The sequence below is a fragment of the Euleptes europaea genome, chromosome 6 (assembly GCF_029931775.1).
Source record: "Euleptes europaea isolate rEulEur1 chromosome 6, rEulEur1.hap1, whole genome shotgun sequence".
Classification (NCBI taxonomy): domain Eukaryota; kingdom Metazoa; phylum Chordata; class Lepidosauria; order Squamata; family Sphaerodactylidae; genus Euleptes; species Euleptes europaea.
In genome coordinates, this window is record NC_079317.1 from 24,014,189 (window position 1) to 24,027,879 (window position 13,691).

General features: G+C 45.5%; 1 protein-coding gene across 1 annotated transcript in view; it reads left to right on the forward strand.

The window, feature by feature from the left end:
* The first annotated feature begins 7,794 nt into the window (after nt 1-7,794).
* ASB2 (ankyrin repeat and SOCS box containing 2) overlaps nt 7,795-13,691 on the forward strand; it is a 30,164-nt gene continuing 24,267 nt past the window's right edge. The window contains exons 1-2 of the mRNA XM_056850766.1: nt 7,795-8,025; nt 12,092-12,373. Of these exons, the coding sequence (XP_056706744.1) occupies nt 12,144-12,373 (230 nt within the window). The 5' untranslated portion in view covers nt 7,795-8,025; nt 12,092-12,143. The remainder of the gene's footprint in view (nt 8,026-12,091; nt 12,374-13,691) is intronic.

Here is a 13,691-nt window from a genome sequence, read left to right on the forward strand (position 1 = left end):
GTTGCTGCCCACTCAATGACTGATGGAACTTCCAGGTAGGGTTGCCAGCTCTGGGTTGGGAAACACCTGGAGATTTTGGGGGTGGAGCCTAAGGAGGGCAGGGTTTGGAGAGGGGGGACTTCAATACCATAGAGTCCAATTGCCAAATTGGCCATTTTCTCCAGGGGAAGTAATTTCTATAGCCTGGATATCAGCTGTAATTGTGGGAGATCTCCTGCCACCACCTGGAGGTTGGCAACTCTACTTCCTAGGAATATCCGGAAGTGATGGTGCTAGCTGTACCATAGTTTCCAGCAACAGCAAGAACTACCACGCGTGAAAAGGATCCTGGGGTCTTAGTAGATCAAACACTGAACATGAGTCAGCAGTGTGATGCGGTAGCTAAAAAGGCAAATGCAATCTTGGGCTGCATCAACAGAAGTATAGTGTCCAGATCACGCAAAGTGATGGTATTGCTTTACTCTGCTCTGGTTAGACCTCACCTAGAGTATTGTGTTCAGTTTTGGGCACCACAATTTAAGAAAGATGTAGATAAGCTGGAAAGTGTCCAGAGGAGGGCAACAAAGATGGTGAAGGGTCTGGAGACCAAGTCCTATGAGGAAAGGTTGAAGGAGCTGGGTATGTTTAGCCTGAAAAGGAGAAGGCTGAGAGGTGATATCATAACCATCTTTAAGTATTTGAAGGGCTGTCATATAGAGGATGGTGCCAAGTTGTTTTCTGTTGCCCCAGAAGGTCGGAACAGAACCAATGGGTTAAAATTAAATCAGAAGAATTACCATCTAGACATTAGGAAGAATTTTCTAAAGTTAGAGCAGTTCCTCAGTGAAACAGGCTTCCCCGGAAGGTGGTAAGCTCTCCTTCCCTGAAGGTTTTTAAGCAGAGGCTAGATGGCCATCTGTCAGCAATGCTGATTCTATTAACTTGGGCAGTTGATGGGAGGGGGGCATCTTGGCTATCTTCTGGGCACTGGGTGTGTGTGGGGGAGGTAGTTGTGAGTTTCCTGCATTGTGCAGGGGGTTGGACTAGATGACCTTGGTGGTCCCTTCCAACTCTATGATTCTGTCACTTCCAGGTATTCCCCAGAAGTGACATTATCACACGGGCAACACTGTTAGTTTTATTAAATGTTTAATTTTTTAACTTATTTTAGCATCAGTGTGGAATGGAAACTCGGAGCAAGGGATTCCCCACCCAATCAGGGACCTGGCAGTCCTATTTCCACCTGACCTCATAGGGTTGTTGTGAGGATAAAACAGGAGAGGAGAATGATGTAAGCCACTTTGGGTTCCCATTGGGGGAAAAGGCAGGGTATGAATAAATAATAAAACATTTCAAGAAGAGCATTTCTTGTTTCTGATCATATATGCTTATTCCTTGAGATAGGGTTGTCATAACTTCAGACCGAGGGCCAAACAAGAAATGATGGAGTCCTCGGGGCTACCATGGGGATACTGCTGCCATTTTAAAATCATCAAAAATGCTGCAAGGGCATTATTTTGATGGCGCCTACAATGTGGCGCTCTTGTGCCCCTCCCGGTGCGCCTTTTCAAGGTCCAAGACAGCCCCAGGAAGGAGGTCGTTTCTGCACCTGATAAGGCACGGGGGGGGGGGGGGGGACAAGAGCGCCTCAGCCTGCTGTGATTCAGGCCTGATCAGGAAAGAACGCTCAAGGCATTTTCAGACGACTTTAAAATGGTGGCAGTGTCCTTGTGAAGGCCTGAAGGATGCCGTCACGTCTACTTTGGCTCTCAGTCTGCAGAAACCAGCAACTGAATCTTCTTAGCGAGGCTGAGCCAGTCTACATGGAAGTGAGTCCCATTTTATTCAGTGGGTAGAGTTGCCAGCTCCAGGTTGGGAAATACTTGGAGATTTTTGGGGTGGAGCCAGAGGAGGGCAGGGTTTGGGGAGGGGAGGGACTTCAATGCCATGGAGTCCAATTGCCAAAGCGGTCATTTTCTCCAGGTGGACTGAGCTCTATTAGCTGGAGATCAGTTGTAACAGTGGGAGATCTCCAGCTACTAACTGGAGGTTGGCAACCCTTTCAATGGGGCTTTTACTCCCATGAAAGCATTCTTAGCATTGCAACCCACCACTTGTGAAAATGGGAGCCAAATATCCTGGATAAGAATGAGAGTTGTCCCTACACAAAGAATGCCATTTTCCTTCTGGGCAATAATTTTTAATCATACACAAAAAAAACTATGCATGTTCAATCAGTGAAAAACTCTCATGAGATAAGAATTCATTAATTGTTTGACAGACCTACTGAAGAGGTATTTTGTGTTCTCTAGAGTGAAGCCATAACATATACCTCATAATGCCTGTCAACTAGGGTGGCCAACCTCCAGGTAGTAGCTGGAGATCTGCTATTACAACTGATCTCCAGCCAATAGAGATCAGTTCATCTGGAGAAAATGGCCACTTTGGCAACTGGACTCTATGGCATTGAAGTCCCTTACTTCCCCAAACCCTGCCCTCCTCAGACTCCGCCCCAAATACCTCCCGCCGGTGGCGAAGGGGGACCTGGCAACCCTACTGTCAACAGCAATAAGATAACCCTAACATCTCAAAGCAGCCAGCCTATTGGCCCAATCAGACATGGTAAATGTTTGGGCAGGATCAGAACTGCTACAGTGCTGAAATATTTGCAGAATAATCACATCATCACTGAAGCAGCCTACATTAAAGATGGTGTCCTAGCAACAGCCAATGTTGATGCCAGCAGAGAGAAAGAGTAGAGGAAAATGGGAAAGAGAAAGAATCGGGGATGATTTGCAGGCCAACCCAAAGAACTTCTCAGCTTTCCCAGAAGGTGCCAGTCCCTGTATGCCCTATTACAGTGACATGTCTTCTCCAACAAGCTAACTAAGAAGGAAAAGTGATACTCACACTGACTCTCTTAGCTGTGCCCATCTCTAGGGGCCCCTTACCAGCCACATTCCACCCATTTGGTAGGCCTCTTGCTCAAATGAGATTGCAATTTCCCTCTTAAGCTGCACCACAACACACATGCAAACTGTACACACTGCAGCCCACACTATGCCTGAGGTTCCCTCAACTCCGCTGCTCATTGGTATGTGTGGGACGACAGAGATGGGAGGAGACAGGAAGGATCCATTTTGGACAGGAACACCGCTCATGGTTCTTCAGATCCATCCCTTAAACTTTTTGTGTGTGTGTGTTAAGTGCCGTCAAGTCGCTTCCGACTCATGGCGACCCTATGAATGAAAGTCCTTAAACTTTTTGCTTGTCTATAATTGTCAGAGCTATACGATAGCTTCTACAACATTATGAGTTGTTAGTTAAATTTTCTTTAACCAATTTTCTTTTTACTATTTTTAATAGGTACCTGTCTTTTTCCCTACTGCAGCTCATGCCAGCTTTGGAAGGTATGTATGATTTCTGTAAAGGAAACAGTTGCATGGGGAGGTTAACCCCTGAAGCATTATAGCCCTGATAGAAAGTGGTACCTCACATCTGCTTTCAGTGGAAAACACTGAGAGATGCATTCACAGCCCTCCAACATTTAAGCTTCCATTATACCTTCCTTTTCTAAAACGTGTGCGGTGATCTTTTGATCTTGTTCTTATTTAAAATTACATATGTTTATGTAATGCTATAATTATAAATATGTGATCAGTAAAGAGAACTTTTCTCCGCTAATCTGCCCTTCTCCACTTATATTTCTATTATTGCTGTACAGTGTGTTTATCCTGCTGATAGATATAATCCAGGAACCTGCCATGTTTGTTAAATAAATGGCTATTTTTAACTGAGTTAAATGCTACACGCTTCTGGGGTATGTTGTACAAGAGATATCCTTTAGTGTCATCTGACATTTTGTCCAGACACTTGCGCTAAATTTAACTTCTCAAGAGGGAGATAGGACAAACGACTCAATGTCAGTTTTTCAAAACAAGCTTGTGGCATGAACATTCAACAAGAACTTTTTAAAAACTAGAAGTACTTACAAAGCTGTCTCATACCAAATCAGACAGTTCAGCTACATAGCTCTAAATTGTCCTGTGGTTCTCCAGTGGTCCAGGCAGAAAAGAGTATTTCCACCTGCTACTTGAGATCCTGTAATTGGAGAAACCAGGGACTGAACTCACCAGGGCATTCCAGGACCTGGGGACGAAAATTCATTTACCCCAGAAGCACCATCCCCACCAGCAGCTGAGGAGCTGCAATAGAGCCACCCCCCACCCCCATAGGGTTTCCAGATCCCTCTTCGCCACCGGCAGGAGGTTTTGGGGGCAGAGCCTGAGGGGGGCAGGGTTTGGGGAGGGGAGGGACTTCAATGCCATAGAGTCCAATTGCCAAAGCAGTCATTTTCAGCTAGAGATCAGTTGTAATAGCAGGAGATCTCCACCTATTACCTGGAGGTTGGCAACCCTAGCCTCACATGATTCTCCTAGGGGGCAGAAAACCCCTAGGAACACCATTTTGAAAGCGGGATGCGGAGGAGGGGAGGGAAGTGAGAACGCCCTGCAAGTGGAAATCCTTTCATTCATGGAAATGCTCTGGTGGATCTGGGCCCTAGCTCTGAAAGTTAGTTCAGCGATGGAGTCCTTTGGAACCAAAGCTGACGCTCTCTCCCGCATATGGTAGGAGGACAGAGCCATCTTCTTATTTACGCCTTTCCCCCTCCGTCAATCCTGCAAGCCTGCCGTTAAGCGGAGGTGCTTTTACCATATTTCTCAACATTCGAGAAGAGTGCTTTAATTAAAATTTCCACACAGTGAAACATGAATGCTGTTTGCAAAGCCAACAATAGCTAGAGAGTAGTTTTTTCCCCATCAAGGGACGTTGTGCTCGTTTATATTCACGTTGTTTTTTTAATTGAGGTTTCTTCCTTCGTTTGGAAACTGTGTACATGACCTTCTCGTGATATTTACACAGAGTGAGGCTGAGACTGTAATAACAGTGAGTTCCCTTAAGGTTTGACTCGCCAGCCTGAGTCAGCAAGCGACTAAAATGGTGCTGAGAAGCTCAGATAACTTTGTTGTTTTGCTGGCGGGGGGGCATGACTCTGACAACCATAGATGAGGGACTATTCAGGCGAGGAATATTTTCAGGCAGAAACTTTCCACTGATCGAAGGGGACGGGGAGTGATTTCCAGTGATTTCTCCCTCCTGCTGCAGACCTCCAACTCCCCCCATGCTGTTTTTGGGGGTCTCAAGGGGGGCATTTGGGGCTGCAGCAGGAAGAGGGAGGCAAGGGAGACCTACACTGTTGACAGACATTTCTTCCGTCAGTGGAGATGTATCATGGCATCCAAAGTATTAGCTCTGTGCAGAGTGGGGGGGAAAAGTACAAATAGAAGACAATGATTTTGTGAAGGTGTCTGGATTTATGTTGCCATGTGTATTCTCCACAGAATACAGCAAAGTTCAGCAAGAAATGGAAGTAATGCTCAGAAGATAACCCAAACGATAACAAGAGTTCAAATTAAGGTACCCAAGTAGGGTTGCTAGGCAACCAGCAGGAGATGGGGATGGGGACATGGGGGCACCAGCAGCAATGTCATGATGTCACTTCTGGGGGAAATCTGGAAGTGATGTCATTTCTCTCTAGAAATTGCTGGAAAGTCTATGGTAAATTCATAGAGTTTCCAGCAATTTCTCAAGAGGACTGACATAACTTCCAAGTTTTCCCCGGAAGTGACATCATGATGTCGAGCTGATGGCTATCTGTTTGTTTATTTCTCTCCTGGCACTGCTGCAAGTGGCAGTGGGAAACAGGAGCTGTGGGTTGAGCATCCCCTGCTCCACAGAGGAATTGGCAGCCTTTCAATGAAGATATCCTAAAAGTTCATTGAAAAAGGGCTGTCTTGGCTTGGGTCCCACATGATACCCGGGAAAGCATGAAGTAGATAACCCTTGGAGGGTGGGAAGTCTACAGGGAGGGCTTCTGAAGAGAACTGTAGTTATTAATTACATTTTTTATTCTGCTCATCTTCTAAGGAGCTCCGGTAAATGTAAATGGTTCTCCTACCTACCATTTTATCTTTATGACATCTGTGAGGTACATTGAGAGAGAGTAATAGCGCATTCCTCAAATGCGCTGGCGGCTGCAGCGGAAGGCCTTAGGAGGCCGACGAAGACCTCCGCTGGCGCAGGGGCTCACACTGCAGGCGCCCGGACGGCGCATGCCGGCATGAGTGCCCCAGCTCCGGCATGCAGGCCTGGACGCCAGTCCCTGGCCGCTGCCGCAGCAGTGCTGGGCCCGCCCGCTTCCGTATCCTCCTGCCGGCCTCCAGCCACCGGCACAGGCTGCGTTGGCGAGCCAGGAGGCGTTCCGGACCCCCAGGACGAGCTCCCAGGGCGTAACGGCGCCGGGCGGGGGGCTGGGCCAACGTTAGTTGGCCTCCCGAGCTGTTTCACAACCCTATGAGGGTTGCATGGGTTTTTGGCGCCAGGTAGAGGTTTCGGCACTGTGCTTTGAGTTGTATCTGGGGTGGGGGGGTCGGCCTCAGAACTGAATGTTGGGAAATGCCCCATGGCCATTGACCTGTAAGGTGCCACAGGGTACAGCGTGGTATAGTGGTTAAGAGCAATAGACTCTAATCTGGAGAACCTGGTTAGTTTCCCCACTCCTACACATGAAGCCAGCTGGGTGACCTTGGGCTAGTCACAGTTCTCTTAGAGCTCTCTCAGCCTCACCTTCCTCACAGGTTGTCTGTTGGGGGGAGAGGAAGGGAAGGCAATTGTAAGCTGGTTTTAGTCTCCTTAAAAGGTAGAGGAAATCGGCATATGAAAACCAATTCTTCTTATCCCCCATGCTATTTAATATCATTATGAAGCCACTGGGAGAGGTCATCAGGAGGTACGGGATGTGATGTCACCAATATGCAGATGGTACCCAGCTCTTCATTTCTTTTCCACCTGATTCTAAGGATGCAGTTGATGTTCTGAATCAGTAATGGGCTGGATGAAGATAAACAAGCTAAAAGTTAATCCTGACAAGTCAAAGGTTCTCTGGGTTAGAAGAAAGGCAGACCAGGTGTAACCCATGTCATTTGAACTTTAACATATTATTTTATTTCTATTAAAAGACTTAGAATCACCTTCCCTTCCCCTCCCCACAACAGACACCCTGTGAGGTAGGTGGGGCTGAGAGAGCTGTGACTAGCCCAAGGTCACCCAGCAGGCTTCATGTGGAGGAGAGGGAAATCAAACCCGGTTCTCCAGATTAGAGTCCACCGCTCCAAACCACTGCTCTTAACCACTACATCACGCTGGCTCTCAATCTGCTGCAGAGCCCAATTCAAAGTGTTTGTTTTGTCCTTTAAAGCCCTACTCCAAAGACTGCCATTTCCTCCAGGGGAATGGATCTCTCTTTGAAGACCAGTTGTTATCCTGGGAGAACTCCAGGTCCTACCTAGAGGTTGGTAACCCTGAGTGTGAATGACGTTGAGCAATCTACCAGCATAATGTACCTCACAGAGTTGTTGGGATGATAAAATGGGGAGAAAGCATGTGCGGGCTGCCTGAGTCCTCGTAGGAAATATAGGATAAAAATTAGGTTGATGTTCTGAAAAGAAGAACCCTTGAAATTTTTCAGTCATCCATTTCTGGTCAATAGAGTGCCCCCCCCCCCTCCTGTCCCTTTAAATTTCAGCAATATGGCCATATATGGTTTACTTGTCCAGGACAATAAATAAATAATGATGTAACCAAAAAAAGGTCAGTTTTGTGTAATGTCGCAAAGGGATGTTGAATACAGTGAAGTTCTACAGATCACGCAGTAGAGAGAAACCTCCAGACCAGTAAAAGTCTCTTTGCCATACACTTCACACTGGAAATCTGAGATCCAGAGCAACTTATATTTTGGCTTGTAATCGGTGATCATGGGGTGATCCAGAAATAAACTCCAGACTTCAAAGAGCGAGAGGGTTCAGAGCTGCTCTGCAGTTTATCAACACACACAGATGGGAGAGAAATGCATCCAAGGGACTTTTCTGAATTAAGATTTCACCAAGCAAAATAACTCTGGGAAAACTTTCCTACAGAGACAATAAGGTAATGCATTTATGCTTGCTTTACATGTATTGATTTGGTCCTGAATCTGAAATATGTTTACAGTATACATAGCTGTTCCTCTCTCCAAATGTTGCATTGCATTGAATTAGGCACAGAAAGATATGACACATAACGCTCTCTTGGAACTCAGAGGACTTTGTAAGCAGAAGTTATTTTGATTGCTAAAATATAAACATACAGCTGGAAAGTTTTATGCCTTTTCTTTCAAAACATAATGTGTCGAATTGGTAGATGTTAACATGGGAAGCTTAACGATGCCCTCTGACGAACGCATTCCTCAGAGTAAGCCCCCCTGAATAGACCCGAGAAGGAGTCTGAGTTGATCTGCTTAGGTTTGCTCTCTTTTAGTGCCATCCTAAGCAAAGTTATATCCAGTGGGCTTAGAAGGATATAACTCTGTTTAGGACAGCAGCACAACTACAGTTTCTGGCACTGAACGGATTTTTGTGAGGAAATGGTCAAGAAATGTTACGTTACTGTTTCCTTTATTCAGTTGGTTTCAGCAGCTGTATCAACACGCTACCAGCGGCACAGATGGAAGCAATACAGAGTAAGGTGTTATAGAGTGCAAGCATGAAAACCGAGTGCATCAAATGTGTTTGGGCAGAATCAGGAACCAATGGTGGTGTGTGTGATGTGCCAAACTAATTTCATAAGCAGTCTGATGTATCCAGGCAGCTGTAGACTGACGGGGTTTGTTTACTCAGAAATGTTTCATCATCTGGACATTTCATTCGCTATCTTTACCAGTTTGCGGCAACCATTGCGGTGAAAACATATTTGTCTGCTCCTGATCTGTTACGTGAGGTTGATCTAAAAATATTAGCTTGGAAAGTATGCATGTTCATCTGTGTGTTTTGAAATCAGATGCCTGGAAATATCCAGGTCTTTAGTGACCAATCCTGGTCAATCAATAGCAGGTTTTTGCAAAGTAAAAAACTAGGAGCTGACCCAGGAAAAGGATTAAAAGAGATTAAATTCACGATTTACACAGAAGATGATTTTACAGCTATTTACTTCCTTCAGGCTCACTTCCGTTGAATCCAGAAATCCATATGACTCAGATGTATAGATGGACCTTGAATATGTGCAGATACTTCTCAACTATCTATTGCCAATTTGTACTCCCAAAGGATCATACGTGCATTTTATCCATGCGTGGATGTGTGTGTTTTTAATTCTTCTGAAGTGCTGTTCCAGATAGGAGCAGGTGCACTGGAGTTCCCTTGCCCGGAATACAACTGCTGGATCAAAGTGCCAAGCCTCCATTCTGTATTCTGGTAAAGAGATGCAAGTCCCATTGATATCAATGGGACTTGCATATGCCCAATGGGAACCATAATGTAGTCAGAGCAATTGCACATATGAGGCTGGAGGCAAACTATATACATTATAAAACTATAAATCTATAACACTTATAGCAAGCACATGGTTCTGTTGCTTCAAGGCCAATTCCCAGAAGGCCTTTAGCAAAAGAGACACATCACATTACTGGAAACTAACTGGGAGGGAACTCAGTGCAGGCTGACTCTAGCTTAGGCTTGTTATATTTGCCACTAAGTTATACTCTGCTCTAACTCAGATGGCTGAGTAGGATTGCCAATCTCCAGGTGGTGACTGGAGATCTCTTGGGATTACAACTGATTTCCAGGCAACAGAGATTGGTTCACCTGGAGAAAATGGCTGCTTTGGAAGTTGGACTCTATGGCATTATACCCCATTGAAGTCCCTACCCAAACTCCACCCTCCTCAGGCTTCACCCCCAAAATCTCTAGGTATTTCCCAACCTAGAGCTGGCAACCCTATGGCCCAGGCTAGCCTGATATCATCAGATCTCAGAAGCTAATCTGGCAGGGTCGCCATAAATTGGCTGTGACTTGACAGCACTTTCTACCACCAACAGTTGTACTCTACATTATCAGCCTGTTTTGGTTGCTGACCTACCAAGAAATATTAATAGCACCTTTTGAAGACTTGAAGCAAGGGATAGTCTTTAAGCTAAAAGGCAACTTTGATTCTTATTACTAAGCACCAAGGAAGCTTACAGTCACATAGTGGTTATATATAAGGTTCCCAACTCCAACTTGAGAAATTCCTGAATGTTTGGGAGCAGTGCCTAGGGAGGGCAAAATTTGGTGAGCCCATTACAGGGTTGTGGTGCCATACAGTCCACTCTTCGAAGCTGCCATTTCTTCCAGAAGAACTGTTCTTTGTACTCTGGAGATGAGTTTAAAATTCGAGGAGAACTCCAGGCCCCAACTGGAGGTTGGCACCCCTAGTGGCATATGACCTTAGCTGTGCAGCCTCTACAATTATATGGAAAGTTGGGTTTGTGTAGTGTCTAGTGGCAGGTGGCCATTCCCTCCTGGAACAGCCAGTTATTTCAAGGCTGGTCAACCATCCCATCACGAGTCACCCTGTGCCCCACTGAAGGGACGGTTCCTGCTTTGCAGTGCTCCTCACACAGTGACCTCCTGTAAGCTGTTTGTTTTTCTTTATGTCTTTATGTGTCATACCAAATACTTGGCAAATATCAGCTGCAACCTGACCCGAGTGGAGTATTTTTAAATAGTGACACAACTCAGAAAGGGGAGGGAGAGTTAACAGCTGACATGTGACAGCTCGAACAAGAGGCCCCTTTTTAATTTTGCAGAAAGTACAGCAACCTGAAACTTAATACAAACTATGGGGTATAATCTACTCGAGCCATTGTTGATTTTAAAAAAATGTGCTGGAATCTTCCACCATCACAAAAAAAAAAAAAAAAATCCCTCTAGGGTTTCTGTAGTTGTTCCTTCAACAAAAACTTAGTTCCTCAAATAAAGCTGCATTTATTAACAGCAACTTGGTGTGTGTGTCAGGCTGCTTCCACACGGAGGCAATTCTCTGGGTAGTTCTCATTGCTGCTGTGAAGGCGAAGGCAACAGTTTGTCCACACTAATGTTGCTGCAGAACACAGTTACAAAGAAATTGGAATGGCTACACAGGAATGGATTCTTTTGGTGATGTCAATTTAGTATTTATTTAATTAGAAAGTGTATATGCTGCCTCTCCACAGACCTGCTTAAGGCAGCTCACATATAAAACAATACAACAAAACCGAAACGAGCCATTAAGACAGGATAAAATAAACACTGAGCAACCTGAAGTGATATTCATAAAACAGTCCTCAGGCTAGAGCAGTGGTTCCCAAACTATTCGGGCTACCGCCCCTTGGTTCCACAAACTCAACTCCAGCGTCTCCTACCCTATCCAACAACACAGTTGAAGGGCCCATCTCTAGCCCACCCCCTGCTGTCCCTTGCCTCTTAGTGCCCCCCTAGGTAATCCCACTCACCCCCCACCCCAGGGGGTGGTACTGACCACTTTGGGAACCACTGGGCTACAGGCAGACTCCAAAAGCAACTAAAAAATATGGACCCCTTCCCCTCCCAAGCCTGCACAGAAAGAAATGTTTTGGCCTGCTGTCCAAATAAAATGATGGTTCTAGCTCAAACAGGTCCTGAGAATAATTTCTCTGGCCTAGTAAAAGGTAAAGGTCCCCTGTGCAAGCACTGGGACATTCCTGACCCATGGAGTGACGTCACATCCCGACTTTTACTAGACAGACTTTGTTTACAGGGTGGTTTGCCAGTGGCTTCCCCAGTCATCTTCCCTTTACCCCCAGCAAGCTGGGTACTCATTTGACCAACCTCGGAAGGATGGAAGGCTGAGTCAACCTTGAGCCGGCTACATGAAACTAACTTCTGTTGGGATCAAACTCAATTTTTATATTTGGCTGCACACACGATTCTATCCTGTAAATTCTGTCCTGTATATATCATCCTGTAAATCATGAAAGAAAAATTCAATTTTATTTCTGAATAAATAGATCTACATGGATTGCCTGGAGAGGATAGAGCTGTTCTTGTCTTTCCAAATTTCTCATTGACCAGAAACTGCAGAGTATGTCCTCAAATCCCACCTTGGTAGAAAGCATAATACCAATGGGACCATACACAAACTCATAAACAAGAAGTTTAAACTTCATTTGCATGTATTCTAGGTTTTCCTTTTCTACCGTCTTCTCTGACTCCTTGTGAACGGGACCGCAGAAGATGACGACGCAGGTCACAGTGGCAAGAAATTCACAGACAGGGACAATAAACCATGAGGACTACAGTCTCTACAGCAGTATGAGCGAAGAGGAGCTCATCGACATGGCCATAGAGCAGAGCCTAACGGAAGGATCAGCAGAACAAACCGCGGCAAAGACTGCAGCCAGAGAGCAGGCTGTGCCCAGTGAACCTCACTACAGCCAGAATTTTTACCTTTACCCTTGGCAACGGTAAGTAAGCATGTGAAGCCAGGGTGGTACAGTGGTTAGACTGTGGGAGTCAAGTTTGAATCCCCAATCTGTCATGGAAGCTCAATGGGTGACCTTAGGCCAATCACTCTCTTTCAGCCTAACCCACCTCACAGGGGTGTTCTTGTGAGGATAAAATGGAGCAGGGGTAGGGTTGCCAGGTCCCTCTTCAGCATCGGCAGGAGGTTTTTGGGGCGGATCCTGAGGAGGGCGGGGTTTGGGGAGGGACGTCAATGCCATAGAGTCCAATTGCCAAAGCGGCCATTTTCTCCAGGGGAACTGATCTCTATCGGCTGGAGATCAGTTGAATTAGCAGGAGATCTCCAACTAGTACCTGGAGGTTGGCAACCCTAAGCAGGGGAGAAAAACTATGTCGCATACTGATTGCGTCCCCAGTGGGAAGAAAAGCAGGGTATAAATATCTAAATATATGAGGAAAAATGGGGGGGGGGTCATTAACCCCTGGCAAGATTGTGGATTTGCAGTTTACTTCTCTTTCATTCTGGAATAAAGTGAAGAAGCATACAGTAGCAAGGTTATTTAGCAAGGAGGTATGACTGAAGGGTGGGTATTTAAGGATTCAAAGTAACAACAGTGCTATAATCTCCAGAGTTCCACTGGAGGAAATGGCTGCTTTGGAGGACAAACTCTATGACTTTACATCCTTGCTGAGATCCCTCCTTTCTTTAAGCTCCACCCTCCCCAGGCTCTGCTCTCAGATATCTGGGAACTTTCCTGTATGTTTAATATGGTTTGGTCTCTGAAGCTAAATTGGCGAGGAAATTTCCTGGGAACTGCAATTTTGAGATTACCTGGGAAATCATATGTGTTGCTTTGAGTTTCTTGAAAGAACAGTAAATAATGTTGTTGTTTTTTTAAAGATATGTGGATTAAATATTAGAGAGTTTAGGAATTAATCGCCATCCACTCAAATTACTATTTGAACTTCAGTTGAGAAATCTGACCAAATATTTTTGTTCTTGAATACCGGTACTGGAGCACGAGCTTGAGTCCCACTGAAAATTACCACTGACAGAACGATTTCCATCTGTGAAATACGACTTTCACACCTTCCGCTTCTGCTACAGCCCAAGATGCCCCACCCAATGTTGGGGGACGTGGGACCCCTAGGAAGAGCATGTGGGAGGGGGAATTTGACCAAAATATCACAATGGAAATGCTAGGCAGGATCTTACTCATGGATTCCAAAGTGGGCTGTTGCCAATTCAGGGGACTTCCGAATGCTAGCATTTCACTCACTCTCAGCTCTGCAGTGATTAATTAATTAATTTTTTTCATT